Consider the following 22,926-nt stretch of genomic DNA (forward strand, 5'->3'; position numbering starts at 1 on the left):
GACTCACTATTAATAATAACTAACACTTACCGAACAGAAGCCATGAGCCGGGCACGGTGTGAAGCTCTTTACTTGCAATTTCTCAACCCTGGTCATTCTGGGGCCCTCCTCCATTTCAAGGAGGAGGGACTCAAATGGCACAGCACTGGTGGCAATGTCTACCCAGTTCTGAGGCTTTGACCAGCTCAGGGCACCTGAAGGCAAAAGGAAAAGGCAGGGGACAACAGCACATTGCCACAACCATCAGCCCCCACCGCCAGTGTCTCTAAGACACCCACTGACCTGTCGTTTGCCCCATCGCACAGGAGATGACCAGGCATTAAGTAAATGCCTAGTAATTTGAGTTTGTTTTCATCACGTGGTGTTTTTATCCATGGTCTTTACAGTCTTTCTGCTTTTCTAGTAGTTAGGAAAACAGTGTCTGCCTAGTAGAATTTCTCATTTGAGAAGGGCCTGAGTTAGGCCCTTCTTGACCTGACTTGTCCTCATAACAACCCTATGAGGTACTTGCTATTATCATTCCATTTTACAGATGAGAGAATAAGGCTCGGAGAGGTTAAAAAAAGAACTTCTTGCATGATCTCACAAGTAGACAGTGGTAGAGCCAGGACTGAAACCCAGGTCAGTGCATTACCAGAGCTGACATTCTGAATCCCGGGGCTATACTGCCCACAGTGGCAGCTGGTACAATTTCCTTGCCTCTTACCTGCCATTGTCCCGTGCAACTTGGAATCACAGCTGCTCGAGTGTTTTTAATTCTGTCACCCTCTATGGGCTGGTGCCATAAGCCTCAGCTGATGGCTTTCAAAAGATCAGTTCTAATAAAAATGGTGATTCTTTTAGTTCAACTGGCAAAATTTTGAGTTGGAAACCAAGGACCTGAATCGTACGTGACATTCCCATGGTTAACAGCAGACACTAGTGTCTGTATGCATGTCCCCATAAATTGGTTATTGCCCAGACACCAAGGGAAGTGCAAGATTTTTTTTTCCCCCTGGAAGTCAAATCTTTTCATCCTTCAGTAAAAATACAAAGGGCCTGCTCTGTTTGCAGTGAATTACAGTGTCATACAAGAGGCCCTGGCACTTTGGCAGATGGAAAGCCTTTCCTTTTGAGTTACATTTGAGGCACACTTCCATTTCCTTTCAGTATTAGAGATCATTACTTCTGCCTCCTGGTGAGAGGTTGAGTAATGAGTCCCCACAAAGGATTTTGGGAACAGGTTTCCTTGCCAGGTCCCCTTGCCCACCCTCTAGAATAATTCTCTCCTTCCAGGCCAGAGCAGAGAATATTTTCAGAGGAGGAGTGGAAATTAGTTTGAATAAGTAGGCTGGGTTTGGTTTATGGAGTTTCTGGCAATCTAGGTAATTTGATTGATGTGGTGTGTATGTGTATGTGTGTGTGAATGATCACTTAACACCCAAAGCTTTTATTAGCAAACAGTCGGGGTCCTGAGAATTTTATATTCTTCCCAAATGTAAAATTAATTTTTGCTGCTGTTTCTCAATCTGCAGCCTGAGCCACCCTCCACCAACAAGTGGCAGCTGGATAAATGGCTTAACAAAGTGACTTCCCAGAACAAGTCATTTATTTGTGGCCAAAATGAAACACCCATGGAGACCATTTCTCTGCCTCCTCCAATCATCCAGCCAGTGGAAGTCCAGATCAAGGTGAAGACAAACCCCAGCCAGATCCTGGCTGAACCCAAAGAAAGGCCTCTCCTCAGTCTCTTTCGGGACAAAGCCCGTCCACGGCCCACCCAGAAAACTCCAGAAACAAAGGCCTTGAAGCATAAATTGTCAACAACTGTTGAGACAGCCTCTCAAAGGACAATTGGGAAAAAGCAGCCCAAAAAGGTAGAGAAGAACACCAGTGTTGACGACTTTACCTGGTCCAAACCAAATATTACCAGCAGCACTCCCAAAGAAAAAGAAAGTGTGGAAATTCCTGACCCACCCAGAGGCCGCAACAAAACCACTGCCCACAAACCAGTCCCAAGGAAAGAACCCAGGCCTAACATGCCCTTGGCTGCCGAGAAGAAGAAGTACAGAGGGCCTGGCAAGATGGTGCCCAAGTCCCGGGAATTCATTGAAACAGATTCGTCTACATCTGATTCCAACACAGATCAGGAAGAGACCTTGCAGATCAAAGTCCTGCCTCCTTGCATTGTCCCTGGGGGAAACATTGCCAAATCCAAGGAGGCCTGTGGTGCCAGCCTGACCCTCAGCACCTTGATCAACAGCAGCATCAACAACAACAACAACTTAACCGTCACTAACGAGGATCCAACTTTTTCACCCCTGCCTGCCCTGCATACTGAGCTGCTGTCCCCTCTACGAGATCATGAGACTCTGAAAAATCTCTGGGTGAAGATTGACCTTGACTTACTCTCTAGAGTACCTGGCCACAATTCATTCCAAGCTGTGCCCGCCAAGCCGGACCACAAGGAGACTGCCTCAAAACCGAAGCGTCAGACTGCTGCCCCAGCCGTGGAAAAACCTGCCCCTAAGGGCAAACGTAAGCACAAGGTAAGCTGTCCCAAGAGGCCTGCCAAGTGATCCTGAGCAGTGGCTGTCTGTTGGCTTGCTTGGTCTTGAGTCTCATTTTCAAGGAGGCCAATGGCAGTGGATTGCAGGCTTTGGTGAAAGCAACAATGCCTTCCGTGGAAAATGCACGCTTTCACATGACCAGGGAGGAACTGCTAGGACTGCTCACGGTTTGGCAACCAATGGCGTGAGCCTCCAGTAAGGCCCGTAAGGGATTATGACGTGTAGGAAAGAAGATTACGAGGAAAGACCACTTCCCCAGTGTCTTAGTTACCTGGTGCTGCTGTATCAGAAAAACTGCTTTAAAGGATAGAAATCTAGTTCGGGTCATTCTTTGTGATGACAAAGTTTCAACTAATGGTAGAAGCATACCTTCAGAACCAGCCCATGAAAAGGTCCCAAGGCGTGCCTTGCACGTGTTAATTTCCTTGCATGTCGTTGATTGTGTAAGTAACTTTTAGTCACCCACAGTCCCCATGCTGCTTTGACAGGATGTATGCCAAGAGTTGCAATGTTAGTTCCAAACTACTAATTTGTGGTGCTATTGTTGATGGGGAGAAGTGTCTGCCAATTATAGATTCTTGTTACTATTGTTATGAGATTCCTGTGCCACTGAATCTTTAATCAGAGGTTTACATGGCAGCTCAGCTCTCTCAAATGCCGACTTCTCAGTAGGACGAGGCAAGGTGAGGCTGATTGTTTCTCTATCCAATCAAACGTGTTTGTTTTACTTCCCCACCCAATCTAGAAATTAAATTAGGAGCAAACTATCTACCGTGATGATATTTTTTAAATGTATGAAACATGGTTATCTGAATGTACTAAGTATTTCAGGCTCTGTGTATCTTTTTGTTCCTGTTAAAGCCAACAGAAGTTGCAGAGAAAATTCCTGAGAAGAAGCAACGCCTGGAGGAGGTTACGACCATCTGCCTGCTCCCACCTTGCATCTCACCAGCCCCACCCCACAAGCCTCCGAACACTAGAGAGTGAGTTTGCCCTATCTGCATATGATGGCTTGGTTGTTCAGACTCATAAGAGATCCTAATCGAAACCACCAGGGGAATCCTGGCCCAGAGGAATGTTAGGTAAAAACAGGAGTTTCTCAGTCCAGGCTGGACAGCTGTACCCAGCCACTAGTCTAACAAGGTGGAATAAGTGTGCAATACAGGCCACCAGATTGGGATGGCAACATGAACTTTTTAGCAACATTTCTCTACTCCAACTCAGACTGATCACAGAAATCAGTCCAAACAAATTTTTAGCACTAAGGGAAGCGAGGAAGTAAATGAATTAAAAAAGGGAAGCATCAAGAGGCACCTCTCACTTTACCAGATCACCTGCTTCTGGAGAACTTTCAGTTCCAATGGTGATTAAACACTTGCCCTGGAAAAAGCAACTCCTGGGTCTTAACAGGATGACCAGCTGCTTCCTCTCTGGTGTCCTTACTTAACGTTAATATGAACCTTGAGGGCCGTGAGCTATCTCTTGAACTCTGTGGAGGTCAGGAAGACATGTTTGGTGAGGTCAGAGAGATGAGGGTCTGGGAGTGGCCCTCTGCTTGGGATAGTTCTGTGTTTGGGAAAGCAGCTGGGATGGACATGTTAATTCTAGCCAGCTGGTACCTCTTCTCCCTGCTCCCTCTCAGTGGAAGGTGCCAGAGTCAGACAGCAGGCTGCCTTGTCTCCCCCTCATTCAGACTGTACCAGGCTTCCCCTGAGAAGTCCTACCCTCTGTTTATACCAAGCATTTTGACCACATTCTTCTGTCTTATAAACATAATGTAACTAACAATCATGTCAGCTGCTTTAACCATTCCATCTGGGTAATTATTGCCATAAATTCATGTAAAATTAGAGATTACTTCCATCAAAGACCAGTTTTGGAGCCTATTAACAGCCCAGAGCAGAGAGGCAATCTGGCTAACTGCTGCTAACAATTGATTTCACAGATTACTGTTTAACGTCAGTGATACGGCATCAATCTGCCACAGATAAAATGTCGGAAATAAGTTATCAGCTTATATTTGCCTGAATCCTTGCTGTTTTGAGATAAAAGGTAGGAAGAGGCCAATTACCACTGGCCTTGCTCTCTATACTCAGGAGACTTGGGCCTGGGCTGCCCCCTCCCTGATGATCCATAGCTATTTGTGAGGTACACTTGTATCACCTGGTAGAACTTGGCTCTGAAACATCCAATCACATGGTTGGAATTCTCAGAACTAGAAACCCTTCCAGTGGAGCAAGCCAATGCCCTTCACCTCAGGGTGATTCCGGCATACGGGTAAACATGCTTCTACCCATGGGCAAACATGGTCATTCTGGGACTGTCCTTCATTCCAAGGAGGAAAGACTCAAATGGCAGAGCCATGATAGCAATAGCTGTCTGGTTACCAGGCTTTGACTGGTTCAGGGCACCTGAAGGCATAAAGAAAAGGCAGGGAACCAGCAATTCCACTCCTAGGTATATACCCCAAAGACTTGAAAGCAGCAACACAAACACACACACACATATACCAATATTCATTGCAGTACTGTTCACAATAGCCAGAAAGTGGAAACAACTCAAGTTCCATCAACTGATGAGTGGAGAAGCAAAATGTCATCTATACATACAATGGAATATTATTCAGCCATAAAGAAAATGGAATTCTGATACATACTACAACATAGGTGAACCTTGAAAACATGCTGAGTGAAATAAGTCAGTCACAAAAGGGACAAATATTGTGTAATTCCACTTATAGGACATATCTAGACAAGCAAACGTATAGAGACCAAACTTTATTAATGGGTACCAGGAGTTGAGGGAGGAGAACTGCTTAACTGGCACTGAGTTTCTGTTTTGGGGGATGGAAAACTTTGGCAGTAGATCATGGTGATGGTTGTACAACATAGGGAATATAATTACAGCCACTGAATTGTACTTAAAAAAAGCTAAAATGGCAAATTTTTTGTATATATTTTACCACAATTTTTTTTTAATTTTCATTGTGCTTTAAGTTAAAGTTTAAAAATAAAGTCAGTCTCTCATACAAAAATTTATATACTCCTAATGGCTCTCCCCCTAATGAGACAGCACACTCCTCTCCACCCTCTATTTTTGCGTCCATTCGGCCAGCTTCTGAACCCCTCTGCCCTCTCATCTCCCATTCAGACAGGAGATGCCAACATAGTCTCATCTGTCTACTTGATCCAAGACGCTCACTCCTTACCAGTGTCATTTTCTATCCCATCATCCAGTCCAATCCCTGTCTGGAGAGTTGGCTTTGGGAATGGTTCCCGTCCTGAGCTAACAGAAGGTCTGGGAACCATGACCACTGGGGTCCTTCTAGTTTAAGTCAGACCATTAAGTCTGGTCTTTTTATGAGAATTTGGGGTCTGCATCCCACTGCTCTCCTGCTCCCTTAGGGGTTCTCTGTTGCGGTCAGGGCAGTCAACGGTTGTAGCCAGGCACCATCTAGTTCTTCTGGTCTCAAGCTGATGTAGTCTCTGATTTATGTGGCCCTTTCTGTCTCTTGGGCTCACAGTTACATTGTGTCTTTGGTGTTCTTCATTCTCCTTTCCTCCAGGTGGGTTGAGACCAACTGATGCATCTTAGATGGCCACTTGCTAGCTTCGAAGACCGCAGATTGCCACTCTCCAAAGTGGGATGCAGAATGATTTCTTAAAAAAAAAAAAAAAACAACTTTTTTTTTTTTTATTGACTTAGATGTCCCCTGAAACCGTGGTCCCCAAACCCCTGCCCCTGCTACGCTGGCCTTTGAAGTGTTCAATTTATTCAGGAAACTTCTTTGCTTTTGGTTTAGTCCAGTTGTGCTGACCTCTCCTGTATTGTGTGTTGTCTTTCCCTTCACCTAAAATAGTGGAAACCCCTCTCCCTCACTCCCTCCCTCCCACCTCTCATAACCATCAAAGAATATTTTCTTCTTTGTTTAAACTATTTCTTGAGTTCTTATAATTGTGGTCTCATGCAATATTTGTCCTTTTGCCACTGACTAATTTCACTGAGCATAATGCCTTCCAGATTCCTCCATGTTATCAAATGGTTCACAGTTTCATCGTTCTTTATAGATGCGTAGTATTCCATTGTGTGAATATACCATAATTTATTTTTCGGTTCATCCCATGATGGGCACCTTGGTTGCTTCCGTCTTTTTGCTATTGTAAACAGTGCTTCAGTGGACATGGGTGTGCATATATCTGTTCGTGTAAAGGCTCTTATTTCTCTAGGATATATTCCAAGGAGTGGGATAGCTGGATCGTATGGTAGTTCTATTTCTAGCTTTTTAAGGAAGCGCCAAATCGATTTCCAAAGAGGTTGTACCATTTTACATTCCCACCAGCAGTGTGTAAGTGTTCCAATCTCTCCACAGCCTCTCCAACATTTATTATTTTGTATTTTTAGGATTAATGCCAGCCTTGTTGGAGTGAGATGGAATCTCACTGTAGTTTTGATTTGCATTTCTCTAATGGCTGATGATCATGAGGATTTCCTCGTGTATCTGCTAGCTACCTGAATGTCTTCTTTAGTGAAGTGCCTGTTCATCTCTTTTGCCCATTTTTTCATTGGGTTATTTGTCTGTTTGTTGTTGAGTTTTTGCAGTATCATGTAGATTTTAGAGATCAGGTGCTGATCGGAAATGTCATAGCTAAAAACTTTTTCCCAGTCTGTAGGTAATGTTTTTACTCTTTTGGTGAAGTTTTTGGATGAGCATAGGTGTTTGATTTTTAGGAGCTTCCTTCCAGTTACCTAGTTTCTCTTCTGCATTGTTGGTAATGTTTTCCATACTGTTTATGACATGTATTAGGGCTCCTAGCATTTTCCCTATTTTTCCTTACATGATCTTTTTCGTTTTAGATTTTATATTTAAGTCTTTAATCCATCCTGAGTTCGTTTTTGTGCATGGTGTGAGGTATGTGTCTTCTTTCATTTTTTTGCAGATGGATATCTAGTTATGCCAGCACCATTTGTTAAAGAGACTGTCTTTACCCCGTTTAACTGACTTTGGGCCTTTGTCAAATATCAGCTGCTCATATGTGGATGGATTTATTTCTGGATTCTCAATTCTGTTCCATTGGTCCATGTATCTGTTGTTGTACTGGTACCAGGCTGTTTTGACTACTGTGACAGTATAATAGGTTCTAAAATCAGATAGAGTGAGGCCTCCCACTTTATTCTTCTTTTTTGGTAATGCTTTACTTAACCGAGGCCTCTTTCCCTTCCATATGAAGTTGGCGATTTGTTTCTCCATCTCATTAAAGAATGTCGTTGGGATTTGGATCGGAATTGCATTGTATCCATAGATCGATTTTGGTAGAATAAACATTTTTACAATGTTAACTCTTCCTATCCATGAGCAAGGTATGTTTTTCCACTTATGTAGGTCTCTTTTGGTTCCTTGCAGTAGTGTCAAGGAGTTTTCTTTGTATAAGTCTTTTACAACTCTGGTAAGATTTATTCCTAAGTATTTTATATTCTTGGGGGCTAGTGTAAATGATATTGATTTGGTGATTTCCTCTTTGAAGTTATCTTTGTTAGTGTAGAGGAATCCAACCGATTTTTGTATGTTTATATTTTATCCTGATACTCTGCTGAACTCTTCTACTACTTTCAGTAGTTTTCTTGAGGCTTCTTTAGGTTTTCTGTGTATAAGATCATGTCATCTGCAAATGGAGATACTTTTACTTCTTCCTTGCCAATCTGAATGCCCTTTATTTCTTTGTCTAGCCTAATTGCTCTGGCTAGGACCTCCAGCACAATGTTGAATAAGAGCGGTGATAAAGGGCATCCTTGTCTGGTTCCCGATTTCAATGGGAATGTTTTCAGGCTCTCTCCATTTAGGTTGATGTTGGCTGTTGGCTTTGTAGAAATGCCCTTTATTATGTTGAGGAATTTTCCTTCTATTCCTATTTTGCTGAGAGTTTTTATCATGAATGGGTTTTGAATTTTGTCAAATGCCTTTCTGCATTAATTGATAAAATCATGTGATTCTTGTCTTTTGTTTTATTTATATGATGGATTACACTAATTGTTTTTCTAATGTTGACTCATCCATTCATACCTGGTATGAAACCCACTTTGTCATGGTGAATTATTTTTTTGATATGTTGTTGAATTCTATTGGCTAGAATTTTGTTGAGGATTTTTGCATCTAAGTTCATAAGGGATAAAAAAAAATGTATCTTTCAGCCCTGTCATTGGGTTCATAAATATTTAATATGGTTATATCCTCCTGGTATATTACCCCTTTAATCATTATATAGTGTCCTTCCTTATCCTTTGTGGTGAATTTAACTTTAAAGTCTATTTTGTCAGAAATTAATATTACCACTCCAGCTCTTTTTTTTGATTATTGTTTGCTTGATATATTTTTTTCCATCCTTTGAGTTTTAGTTTATTTGTGTCCCTAAGTCTAAGGTATGGCTCTTGTAGGCAACATATAGACGGATCATGTTTTTTTTTATCCATTCTGCCACTCTCTGTCTCTTTTTTGGTGCATTTAGTCTATTTACATTCAGCGTAATTATGGATGGGTATGAATTTAGTGCTGTCATTTTGATGTTTTTTTTCCTGTGTTTTTGACAGTTTCTTTTTCCCACTCAATTTTTTTTGTGCTGAGTAGTTTATATATTGTCTTTTCCTCTTATTTGTTGTTGTTGATTGTTTTTCTGCTGAGTCTCTATTTTTTTCTTGCATTTTTTTTTATGTGTAGGATGTTTAGTTTCCTTTGTGGTTACCTTAATATCTAGCCCTATTTTTCTATGTTTAAACTTAACTTTTGTTTCTTTATATCGCCTTGCCTTCCTCTCCATATGAAAGATCTATGACTACATTTCTTAGTTCCTGTTTATTGTTTTAATGTTGTCTTCTTTTACATGATAACATCGCTGTTTCCCTGTTTTGAATTTTTTTTATCTTGATTTATTTTTGTGATTTCCCTACCTGGGTTGACATCTGATTGTTCTGTCCAGTTGTCTAGTCTTGGGTTGATACCTGATATTATTGATTTTCTAACCAAAGAAATCCCTTTAGTATTTCTTGTAGTTTTGGTTTGGTTTTTACAAATTCCCTAAACTTCTGTTTATCAGGAAAAGTCCTAATTTCACCTTCATATTGGAGAGACAATTTTGCTGTATTTATGATTCTTGGCTGGCAATTTTCTTTTCCTTCAATGCCTTATATAAGGTATCCCTTTTCCTTCTTGCCTGCATGGTTTTTGCTGAGCAGTCCGAGCTTATTCTTAGTGACTCTCCTTTGTAGGTGACTTTTCGTTTATCCCTAGCTGTTTTTAAAAGTCTCTCTTTATCTCTGGTTTTGGCAACTTTGATTATAATATGTCTTGGTGACTCACTTTTAACATCTACCTTATGTGGAGTTCGATAAGCATCTTGGATAGATATCTTCTCATCTTTCATGATATCAGGGAAGTTTTCTGCCAACAAATCTTCAACAATTCTCTCTGTATTTTCTGTTATCCCTCCGTGTTCTGGTACTCCAATCAATCATTCATAGGTTATTTCTCTTGGTATAGTCTCACATGATTCTAAAGGTTTCCTGATTTTTTTTAATTCTTTTATCTGATTTTTCTTCAAATATATTGGTGCCAAGTGGTTTATATTCAAGCTAACCAATTCTGCCTTCCACTTGTTCATTTCTGCTCCTCTGACTTTCTATTGAGTTGTCTAATTCTGTGATTTTATTGTTAGTCTTCTGAATTTCTGATTGCTGTCTCTCTATGGTTTCTTGCAGCTTATCAAATTTTTCATTATGTTCTTGAAGAACCTTGTTCATTTCTTCAAGTGCGTTATCTGTGTGTTCCTTGGCTTGTGCTATGTATTGCCTGATATCCTTCCTGATGTCTTGAGGGGTTCTGTATATTATTCTTTTTTATTCTGTATCCAGTAATTCCAGGAAGGCACTTTCATCTAGAAGATCCCTCGATTCTTTGTTTTGAGAGATTGTTGGAGTGATCCTGGTCTGTTTCTTTATGTGACTTGATATTGACTGTTGTCTCTGAGCCATCTATGTTATTATATCAGTTTATTTTATGTTTGCTTACTGTATCCTAGCTTCTTGCTTTGTTTTGTTTTGGTATGCCCCAATAGGCTGCTTGAGTGAGCTAGCTAGATTATTTTCACCTTGCAAGCTCTGACATCCTGTCACCAGATGGCTAGAGATGTTATCAGGTATATCAGTCTAGGAGTCCATTTGCTTTTCTTGTATGGCTTCCTCTCAGGTGTCCAGGTCATCAGGTGTGTGGTACAGGCTCTTTCCTACAGTCTTAGAAGGGCAGGAGTGATTGGTGTAGGTACGAGTATCTGGTTGCAGCAGGGGTCACACTCTGAACAAGGCAGGGGACTGAGAATCATCCCCCAAGTTTCTCTGAGGAAAGCACATCCCTCTTCCCTAAAGCCTACAGGTAGGTGTGTTCTGCAGACAGACCATGGGCACCCAATGCTTTTGGTTGCAAGGAGTGGGAGGTACCAGTTATCCTTGAACCTTTGTCGTGGGAGGCTGGGTGACCTGAGTGGAGCCACCAGTCCTTAGGCCCCTGATATGGGTAGGTGAGGACCCTGTTTAATAGGCAAAGTGGTGTCAAACATCAAACACCCACCTCTCCACCGCACAGCTGAAACAGTTGCAGTCTGCCAACAAGGGCCTATTCTCCCGAAATGTGTTCAAAGTCTACAGACCGTTTATGCCTGGACAGGAGCCGCTTCTGTCTGGAGCTCCCCAGGTTAGCAGAGCTGGCAAATTATCTTTTCCAGTTGCAAATTTATTTCTTCTCCAAGGCCAGGAGAATGGCTCCCAGTGCTCAAACAGGGCCTATCACAGGCCCAGGGAAATCAACAGCCTCTGAAGCTGGATTGGGGGTGGGGGGATATGGTAAAATATACGCAAGTACTGAGCTTTTGCCAAGAGCACTGTTCCTTCTGTGGTTCTGGAGGTGTGAGTTGGTTGTGTAGCTGGCTTCCTCTCCTTGAGGAAAGCGCAACTGAATGCTACTACCAGCCTGCCACAGCCGCTCCCAGGAATGGTTCCTGAGGGATCCCAGCGATTCAGGTCCGGCAACTCCTCTCCACTTCTAAACCATCTCTCCCTCCCCCTGGCACTCAGTCCATTTTCTAACTTTGCCTTTGACTTTCAGGGCTCCTTGCTTGTCATAAATATAATCATTTTACTTGTTTTTTCAGGTCTTTGTTGTAAGAGGGATTGCCGGAAGCATCTGGCTATTCTGCCATCTTGGCCCCGCCTCTCGAATTTTTTTTAAATTAAAAGAATCATCAAACTGAAAAAATAAAAGGAAAAGTTAGGGATAGCAGGGCATTAGCCCCCACGACCATTAGCCCCCACTGCCAGTGTCCCTAAGATACCCATTGACCTGCCACTTGCCCCATCCCATGGAAGACAGATGACCAGGCATTAAGTAAATGTCTAGTAATATGAGTTTGTTTTCATAAAATGGTGTTTCTATCCATGGTCTTTAGTCTTTCTTTTTCTAGTAGGAAACCAATGTCTACCTAGTAGCATTTCTCATTTGAGAAGGGCCTGAATCAGATTCTTACTCTCATCAAACAAATCCAAGTCTGTGGAAAATACCTGGAATTGAGGGAGAACAAAGAAAGGACTGGCCTCTCAAGAGTCTTCTCCTGGGAACCCTCTTCTCAAGCTTTGCCTGTCCCTTTGTCCCTCATTGACCCTTCAAACCAAACCCTTGGAATTTTCTAGAAGACAGCATTCACTTTTCTAAATGAATATTCTAAATCCAGCAAAGAATGACTCATGAAAGTATAACAGCAGAGTTCTCCATCATCCAACAGAAGGATCCTGCTGAGTCCCTCCCTGTCCTTCTCTGGAGCTTGAACCATCAGCAGGGCCTCTTAAGGATTGCGGAGATAGTGATCCCTCCCCTTTTCTTGTTTCCTGGCCTCCTCTGGCCTGTCATGTGAGGTAAACAAAGAAGCAAAACTCTTCTTATATTGGGAAGCCATAACAGAGATAGAGGAATCTCTAGAAAATGCTTCCTGGGTGTCTTTCCCCAAGTAAGTCATCGAAAGCCACCAAAAAAGTCATCAAAAGTTCCAGGTTACATCCAGGCAGATGGATAGGTGCCAGGTCACTGGCTCCCACTGCACAGAATGTACTGACTCCCCACTGGTCAGTTTGGTGGCCTTGCATTATGGTAGTAGCCAACGGCAAATCAAGTGCCTCTTAGAAGCAGCTCTTCCCCTGGCAGCCACTACTACCTTCTCAGGTAGCTCAATTGTAGGTGAGTGGCCACAACTAAGGAACAATTTGCTTTTTATAGATGCCCAGCAATGCTTGTCTTCTCTTTATATAAATCCCCAAAGATCTGATGACTCTGTAATGATAATAGGTAATGTGATCTGATGTTTGTGGAGCTGCCTTATGGACAAGAATCTTAATCGTTCTGTTCACTATCATTTTAATTAGGCCTCATGACTCTCTTAAAATGGTTCTGTGTGTCAAAGCAATTTTAAAAATCCATTGACAAGTATTTTAAGATTAATTCTAACCAATTAAGGTAATAGCAGAAACAGTTAAGGTTTCTTTCTTTAAATTTTGCTGCATGACAACAATTGACATAGGGCCACATTTATGAAATAAAAGGTGGCGAAGATGACAAATATTATTACAATTGGCAAATTTGTGCAACACAGGGGAAGTGGAACAAGGAGACAGTATTGACTTCTACCAGTTGAGGAAATCAGACCACTTGAATGCTTGTTCATCTTTGATTTGTTGCTTTGAGATATTGTAAATCTATATTTCTAGACACTGACTGAAATTGACCAAGAGGAAAACATAAATTCTCGTTGACTTAATTTACTATTGAAAATCGTAGTCAATAATCGTGAAAAGTAAATGGCTGCATAGTGCAATATTAGTTGTCCCAGAAAAGATTAAAATTCAAGTAATCTTCATTGATTAGACTAAGACAGTAACTAAAATGAAAATCCATGACCCAATTACCATGTTAAGCAGCTAGCGTTAAGGTTTTAGTTGTTCTTTTTTCTGTTTTATTTCCAGTCTCAGTGTATTTGATGGTGCCCATTTAAAGGGCAGATAAATCAGTTCAAAAGCACAGGAGTACTTTCAGGATTGCAGCTGTTTAGTGTCAATATGACAAAAGAATATTTTTTTAATGGAGTTTTATAAAGTGGAGTACATCAGTACTTCAATAAAGGTCAGTGGCTTATTATGCCTTGGCATTGGGGTAGAACAATTTGTGCACACAATTTGCAGTGTGTTACAGGAGTATTTAGTGTGCTACGCATTTCTAAATAATTTATAAGCATAGTATATCTTAAGAGAATATCCTTCCTCTAATTGTTTATTGTAGCATTTATGGAGTGATTGAGCAGTTAAATTCTAGGACAAAATAAGTAGGAACCATCCTGGAAAATGATGGGATTAAAGTCTGCATTTTATTTTCCATAAAAATCTAATTAGCAGTATTCTTGAAAGGTTGCAAATATCAGTGTACTGTACTCCATTAGACATTCGCATTTATCATGGAGTTCTGCTTCAAAGACGTGTTCATTTTTGGTTACATGCATGCATATCTATAATCTCTATGGGTCTATATCTATATAAAAAAAATAGCCATGCCTATATCTATATATCTATATGCATTTTTATATATACCCTTTATCATAGGTAAAGGATCACCAACTGAAATGTTACTTTAGCTGAAAATACCAACATCATGGGGGAAAAATCAGAATAACTAGAGGCAAGGCTTTATGACACCCTACGCTTTCTGTTTCCTCAGAAATAATTCATCCAGGAGAGCAAACAGAAAGAAAGAAGAAAAGCTGTTCCCTCCTCCACTTTCCCCACTGCCAGAGGATCCCCCACGCCGCAGAAATGTCAGTGGCAATAATGGTCTCTTCAGCCACGAAAAAATCATGCCTGTGACTGGACAGGTCACCTCAACCAAACCTAAGAGAAGCGAAGGCAAATTCTGTGCGACTTTCAAAGGGATATCTGTGAATGTAAGTGTCTGAGGAGAAATAGCATAAGTGTCCAAGGAGAAACAAGTTAAGTCTGCTCATCTTGACCAGACGGAGATGTTGCAGGGGGAAGGAAGGGAGAGGGAGAGAGAAAATACAGGTGTGTGCGTATGCAAATACACAAACTCTCCATTATTTCAAATCTCGATTATCCCAACTGAGGATGAACTTTTCATTGCAGGTTAATTCCCCACCCCATCTTGCTTCCCCAGTCAGACTGCAGGGGCAGAGACCCAAGGCTTTAGAGAGCCTTCAGTCCAATCCCTTCCTGTCTTGGGGCTAGAGGGGAGACATTTCCGTAATACTGACCAGCTGGCACTGGTTCCCTATGACAGGACTGAGAAACCAGTGTCTGTTCTTTGGCCATTCCTTATTTCTACTGATCCTTTGAAATCTGGAAGATTCTGTGATATAATGTTTGACCTAACCTGGAAGTTAGGAGACTTGTGGTATAGTTCCAGCACCACAACAGATTACCTCTAAAACATCCCTGAGTCTATAAAATGAGTGGATTTGACTAGATGATCTTGTAGATTCTAGATGGCTTCTTCCAGCTCCAAAAGAGTTTTCAATTTGGTGCTCTCAGAGTCATCTCTGGTCCGTTTAGGCAGAAGTCCTGTTTGTTCGCTCAGTGGATGGGTGAGTGTGAACAGAGGACATGTTTATGTAACTTATATAATCATGGCGGAATCAAGCTATTCAGTCAGATGTGCCAGGAATAACATCAGCACTATGTGCATGGTAGACATGGTGTGTCAAGGTTCTTGCCACAGATTTGGGCCATAGAGACAAGTGGAACTGATTTGGCCTTGACCCAACGTTTGGCCTGGGACAGTCTGGCTCTGGCCTTCAAAACACGGAACTAGCTTAGCAGTTTCAGATGGCTTTGATTATTTTATGTGTTAATAAAATGGTTGAATAAAATCTATGATGATCTTTAAAATATTTCCTCCATATCCATCATAACAATTTTCAGATGTGCAGCCTCTCCACACGTTTATCTAAGTGAGCTCTTGGTGGTCAGAATTGTTTGATAATCAGAAGGTCCAGGATCAAACGGAAAAGATTGATGTTCATGGATTCAAGAAATATTCACATTTGGCTTTTATTTTTTAAAGTGACCCTTCTGACAAGGGCAGGCCTGCATGTACACGTGCACACATGCAGCCAACACTGAAAGCACTGGACTAGGGGGCAGGGTGAGTGGTAGAGTGGTATCATAAATCAGAGATGGCTCTGGTGCTCAGAGAGCTCTCAGTCTAAGGGGGGATTGAGACACGTGCCCAAAGAACTAGAATTTAAAATATTTGGTGATCAGTGTTGTAGGGAAGGCACAGAGATAAGCCTCTGAATGGCCCACAGGCGTTGACAAAACACAGATTTCCTTGGAGATGAGGCTGGGCCTTAGTGGATGAATAAGGTTTAGAAACGAAACCAGTAAACCGGTTGCTATGGAGTTAACTCCGACTCATGGTGACCCCATGTGTGTCAGAGTAGAACTCTGCTCCACAGAGTTTTCAATGACCAATCTTTTGGAAGTAGATCACCAGGCCTTTCTTCTGAGGTGCCTCTGAATGGACTTGGACCACCAACCTTTCGGTTAGTAGTGAAGTGTTTAACTGTTTGTGCCACCCAGGAACTCCTTTAGAAATGAAGGGAAGGCTTTTTCAAACATAAGATTATGAAAGTAAAGCAGAGGGCATGTTTAGTTTGGTTGAAGGAGAGGCCCCTTGAAGGGAGCACTGGAAGATGAGGCCAAAAGGTGAAGTGAGGTCAGGGAGGGCCTTGAATGCCAGAAATAGTTCAGACTTTATTTTGCATTAGGGTGCAGAGCAGTAAACATGCTTGGAGCTTTGTTTAGGAAGCTCGTGCTGGCAAGCAGCAGATCGAGGGGGGATTGGAGAAGTTATCCTCAAGGTTGGGAGACCAGGAGCTGGGAGCAGGCCAGAAGGCTATTTGATAGTCTCAGAAGTCATGCAAATGCATAGAGACCAAAGTTTATTCGGGGATATCAGGGGTGGGTGGGTGGGGACAGTCATTGCTTAAGGGGACGTAGTTTATGTTAAAGATGAAAGAAAATTTGGAAATGGATAGTGGTGATGGTTGCACAACATACTGAACTTAATCAATGTCACTGCACGAAAGGTTTGGGCAAATGTTTTGTTATGTATATTTTTTACCACAATAAAAAAAGCCATGAGGACCTGAACTTTGAGGCTGAGGAGGAAGAGAGGGTAGGTTTGAGAGATCTAGGGGAGGTAAAATCAACAGAACTTGGTAAGTAGTTGGATAAAGGTAGTGGAGTGGAAGAAAATAAATGGAATAGAGCAGTGGTTTTCAGAAAAAAAAAAACACTTTAGGTCACAAAGCAAGTCTTGATAAATTTAAAAAGATTGAAATCATACAAAGTATTTTCTCTGACCACAACGGAACTCCTTTAGAAATGAAGGGAAGGCTTCATTTCTAAATGAAATCAATAACTGGAAAAAACATGGAAATTAAACAAGACACTATTAAACAACCAATGGGTCAAGGAAGAAATAAAAAAAGAAATCACAAATTTCTTAGAGTCAAATGAAAATGAAAGCACAACATACCAAAACTTGTGGGATGCAGCAAAGGCAGTACTCAGAGGGAAGCTTACAGCAATAAACGCCTACATAAAAAAAAGAAGATTTTGAATTAACAGCCTAACTCAACAACTCCAGGAACTAGAAAGAGAAGAGCAAACTAAGCTTAAACCTAACAGAAGAAAGGAAATAACAAAGATCAGAGCAGAAAGAAATAAAATTGGAAACAGAAAAATGGCAGAGAGAGTCAATAAAACCAGAAGTTGGTTTTTTGAGGAACAGATCAATAAAATTGATAAACCTTTGGCTAGACTGACAAAGAAAAGATGTGAATAACCAAAATAAAAAGTGAAAGAGGGAATATGACAACCGACCTGATAGAAATAAAGAGAAATTATGACAGAATATTATAAACAGCTCGATGGCAACAAACTGGGTAACCTAGATGAAATGGACAAATTCTTAGATGCACACAACCTACTCAAACTGACTCAAAAGGAAATAGAAAATCTCAACAGACCCATAACAAATGAAGAGATTGAATCAGTGATCAAAAACCTCCCAACAAAAAAAGAGTCCTGGACCAGATGACTTCACTGGGGAATTCTGCCAAACATTTAGAGAAGAATTGACACCAATACTGTTTAAACTCTTCCAAAAGATAGAGAAGGAAGGAATACCTCCTAATTTATTCTATGAAGCGAACATAACCCTGATAAAGACACCACGAGAAAAAGAAAACTACAGGCCAATATCTCTTAAGATTTAAAAAAAAAAACACATTGCTATTGAGTCGATTCTGACTCATAGTGACCCTATAGGCAAAAATCCTCATCAAAATGCTAGCGAAAAGAATCCAACGGTATATTGGAAGAGTCCTACACCATGACAAAGTGGGATTTATTCCAGGAATGCAGGGATGGTTCAACATTAGAAAATCAATCAATGTAGTACACCACATCAGTAGAACAAAGGAAAAGAACCACATGATCATCTCTATGTGTAAAAATGGCATGGTGGCAGTGTCAGACCTGCTCTTCTAACTTCACAAGGGGAAGGAGAGACAATCATTATCAGCACCAGCAGCCCAAAACAGATCGTTATGAAGTGGAAGCTAAACATATCTTCTCTCTCCAACCTTTTTACTAATTCTGACACCAGCTGCCTCTCCCAGAGCACTCTCTACTTCTTTGTGGGGTTCGATAACTCGTTGCAACGGCCATACAGAACTCCCAGACAATACTCAAGATTATAGGGTTTATTAAGGAAGTAACAAGTTGCAACTCAGGATACAGTTCTTTGATCAGGACAGCCTCTTCTCAGCCATGCCCACAGGCAGGCCTCTCTCTGGTCCTCAGTCCCTCAGCCTCTTGGTCCCTCAGCCCCTTGGCCTGGCTTCTTCCCTGCTCAAGAAAGTGTTTCAAAGCTCTTTAGATCCACTGATAAGTGCCCAGTGGCACTCCATTCCACCAGCAAGCCTCCTGCCCGAATTTGCTCAACTCTTTCTCTCTGTGGGCCAGGAAGCCTACTCCACTGTCTCCTGACTCTGGTGCCACCGTTTCTCTGCCACTGCTTCTCACTATCTCTCACCATCTCTGGTTTTAAAGCTTGCTCGCTCTCTATCTTTCTGTCTTCTGGGACTAGGAGGTTCTCAGTGCGGGAACCCTGGGTCCAAAGAACATGCTCCACTCCTAGCTCTTCTTTCTTGGTGGTAATGAAGTTCCCTCTTTCCACCTCTGGGATGGCTTAGTTTAAGCCCAGTGGGACAGCAAAATTAACCAATCCCCTTGTTAGGGTTCCATACATTTTATTTGCACGGTCCCAAGCTGTCCAATCCCCTTGGTGGACCATAAGCATCTTATTTGCACACTCCATTCCAATCTCTTAGTGACAGTTACAAGACCGTGGCGAGAAAGGCCATATAAAACCAATCCATCGCACCACACTAAAGATGCAGAAAAAGCGTTTGATAAAATCCAATACCCTTTCTTTATGAAAACCCTAAAGAATATTGGAATAGAAGGGGAATTCCTCAACATCATTCAGGGCATATATGAAAAGCCTACAGCCAACATTACACTTAATGGAGAAAGACTGAGAGGTCTTCCTTTGAAATCAGGAACAAGACAAGGGTGCCCGCTCTTACCACTTCTGTTCAATATTGTATTAGAAGTCTTAGCCAGAGCAATTAAACAAAAGAAAGAAATAAAAGATACCCAGATTGGAAAGCAAGAAGTAAAATTATCTCTATTTATGGATAATATGATCCTATATATAGAAAACCATGAAGAGCCCACAAGAAAACTTCTAGAGCTAATAGAGGAATTTAGCAAAGTTCCGGGGTACTAGGTCAACAAACAAAAATCGGTTGGGTTTCTATACACCAGCAATGAGAAATCTGAAGTGGAAATTAGAGAAACAACTCCATTTACAAAAGTATCTAAAACAATAAAATACCTAGGAATAAATCTAGCTGGGATGTGAAGGACTTACATGATGAAAGCTGTAAAACACTGCTGAAAGAGATTAAAGAAGACTTAAATAAATGGAAAGATGTCCCATGTTCTTGGATTGAAAGACTTAATATTGTTAAGATGTCTATATTACCCAAAGCGATCTATAGATTCAATGCTAACCCCGATCAAAATTCCAACAGCCATCTTTACAGAGATAGAAAAAACAGCCCTCAACTTTTTATGGAATGGCAAGAGGCCCGGAATAGCTAAAACAATGTTGAAAGAGAATAACAAAATAGGAGGACTCACACTTCCTGATTTTAAAACATACGATACAGCTATTGCTGAACCTCTACTTTACCAAGAAAATGACGTTCTCGTCCAGGGACTGGTCCCTCTTGATAACATGTTCGAAGTACCCGAGACGCAATCTCTCCCTCCATCCTTGCTTCTAAGGAACATTCTGGCTGCACTTCCGAGACAGATTTGTTTTTTCTTCTGGCAGTCCATTGTATATTTGATATTCTTCACCAACACCGTAATTCAAAGGCATCAGTCCTTCTTTGGTCTTCCTTATTCATTGGCCAGATTTCACATGCATATGAGGCAATTGAAAATACCATGGCTTGGATCAGGTGCACCTTAGTCCTCAAAGTGACATCTTTGTTTTTTAACACTTTAAAGAGGTCTTTTGGAGAAGATTTGCCCAATGCACTATGTCATTTGACTTCTTGACTGTTGCTTCCATGGGTGTTGATTTTGGATCCAAGTAAAATGAAACACTTGATGACTTCAATCTTTTCTCCTTTTGTCATGATGTTTATTGATTCAGTTGTGGGGATTTTTGTATGTTGAGCTGCTATTCATAAGGTTTTCATTGGCCAATTTTCAAAGAAGGAGATCGTCAGGTCCTTCTTCCTAGTCTGTCTTAGTCTGGAAGCTCCACTGAAACTTGTCTACCATGGGTGACCCTGCTGGCATTTGAAATACCAGTGGCATAACTGCCAACATCACAGCAGCACACAAGCCGCCGCAGTGCGACAAACTACCATATGACCCAGCAATTCCAATCCTAGGTATGTACCCCAAAGACTTGAAAACAGAGACTCAAAAAGAGACTTGCACACCAATGTTCATGGCAGTACTATTTACAATAGCCAAAAGGTGGAAACAACCTAAATGCCCATCAACAGGTGAATGGATAAACAAAATGTGGTACATACATACAATGGAATACTACTCAGCCAGTAGGAGAAATGAAGTTTTGATACATGCTACAGTATGGATGGATCTTGAAGACATAACGCTGAGTGAAATAAGCCAATCACAAAAGGACAAATATTGTATGACCGCACTTATATAAAAAGATAAGAAAAGACAAATGTATAGAGACCAAAGTTTATTAGTGGTTACCGAGGCGGAAGGGAAGGGGAAAGAGGGGTGGTTAACGGTGTTGGAAAAATTGCATTGATTCAGGATAGGGTTGCACAGGCAATTATTGTAATTGCAGTAAATAAATTGTACACCTATAAAAAGTTGAGTTAGCAAAAGTTGTGCAATAGATATATTTACAACAGTGACAAAAACAGAGTAGCTGCTGAGGCTGCTCATGTACAACTGAACACCTCACGGGATTTGGTTCCTTGATTTGGAGGTTTAGGGTCATGGTTTCATGGGACATCCCAGTTAATTGGCCTAATAACGTGTTTAGTGCTTCTGTTCTACCTCCTGGTTCATTGTATAGTGCCTGGGATCGTAAAAGCATGCAAGTGGCCATCCAAGGCAAAACAATTGGTCCCTATTCACCTGGAGCAACAGAGGAAGGAGAGTCGGAAATAGGAGTATATGGACTGCATCACGTTTGTCAGTTTGTTGACCTGCGGTGGCTTGGGTATTGCTATGATACTGGAAGCTTTGCCACTGGTAAAGGACTTAAGTGTGCTTGACCCAAGCCGTGATATTTTCATTTGCCTCATATGCATGTGAAAGCTGGACAGCAAAAATATTGAATATACCATGGACTGCCAGAAGAACGAACAAGTCTGTCTTGGAAGAAATACATTCAGAGTGCCCCTTGGAAGCAAGAATGGCGAGACTTCCTCTCACGTACTTTGGACATGTTATCAGGAGAGACCAGTCCCTGGAGAAGGACATCATGCTTGGTGAAATAGAGGGTTATCGAAAAAGAGGAAGACCCTCAGTGAGATGAGTTGACACAGTGGCTGCAACAATGGGCTCGAACTTAACAATTGTGAGGATGGCGCAGGACCAGCAGTGTTTTGTTCTGTTGTATATAGGGTCACTATGAGTCAGAACCAACTCAATGGTACCTAACAACAACAACATGGAATCTGTGGCTAATTGCCTCCATGAACAACCGCCTCCTTTGCCATGAGACCAGAAATGAATGGTGCCCAGCTATCAATACTGAACATTTTAATCAAAGATTCCACAGAATAATCTTGATCAAAAGAGGGAAAATAACAGAACAGAATTTCAAATTCTCATGGACTCTAGACTTTGTGGAGCCAGGGAGAGTGGCTCAACTCCTGAAACTATTGTCCTAAGATAATCTTTAATCCTTAAACCAAAAATGTCCCCTGAAATCATCTTAAAACCGAGCAATGATTTAGCTTTAACTAATAAAAAATATTTGCCTCGAGCATTGTGCTCTTTTAAGAACTATCTATTTGGGATCAAATTGACAACAGCAACTGGAAAGATTAGATAGGAACCTTAGGGGGCAGTGAGTTTTTGTTAATGAGGGAGGAACAGCTGAGAAAAGGAGGGTGAGAATGATTGCACAACTTGAAGGATGTAACCAATGTCACTAAACTGTACTTGTAGAAAATGTTGAATTAGTGTATGTTTTGCTGTGTATATTCTCAAAAACAACAACAACAAAATAAATAAAATTTAGAAGGAAAAAAACACTTTGGGAGCATCACCATTTTTTGAAATGCAATAATTTACAGAACTTTAATGTATAAAGGAGATTAAATCAGAACAGCTCAGATGTAAGCCAAGGATAGGGGGCTCCCATGCCCCTGGCCCCAGGGACTACCACAGTACACTGGAGCCCTGCAAAACCAACTTGAAAGCTACTCACTGGTGTGGAGAAATTCAGCCTGGTGACAGAAGACCATTGTCTTGCCATTAACAGATATAGAGGACGGTCTGGGTCCAGTTAGCTATTTGGTTTTAGAGACATTTGAGGTGCTAATTAATGGATCATCTAGGCAGAACTTTCTAGAGGTTGTCACTGCAGGTGTGGAGCTTAGGAGAGAGGGTAAGTCTGAGGTTTCCATTTGTGAGT

At 41.3% G+C, this 22,926-nt stretch overlaps 1 protein-coding gene across 10 annotated transcripts in view; it reads left to right on the forward strand.

Moving 5' to 3' along the window:
- The window catches only part of AFF2 (ALF transcription elongation factor 2), a 584,792-nt gene that overhangs the window by 524,021 nt on the left and 37,845 nt on the right, over positions 1–22,926 (forward strand). For all 10 annotated transcript variants that reach the window (XM_064277676.1, XM_064277679.1, XM_064277677.1 and 7 more), the window contains 3 exons: positions 1,515–2,528; positions 3,411–3,532; positions 14,344–14,566. In XM_064277676.1, the coding sequence (XP_064133746.1) occupies positions 1,515–2,528; positions 3,411–3,532; positions 14,344–14,566 (1,359 nt within the window). The remainder of the gene's footprint in view (positions 1–1,514; positions 2,529–3,410; positions 3,533–14,343; positions 14,567–22,926) is intronic.

The sequence above is a fragment of the Loxodonta africana genome, chromosome X (assembly GCF_030014295.1).
Source record: "Loxodonta africana isolate mLoxAfr1 chromosome X, mLoxAfr1.hap2, whole genome shotgun sequence".
NCBI lineage: Eukaryota > Metazoa > Chordata > Mammalia > Proboscidea > Elephantidae > Loxodonta > Loxodonta africana.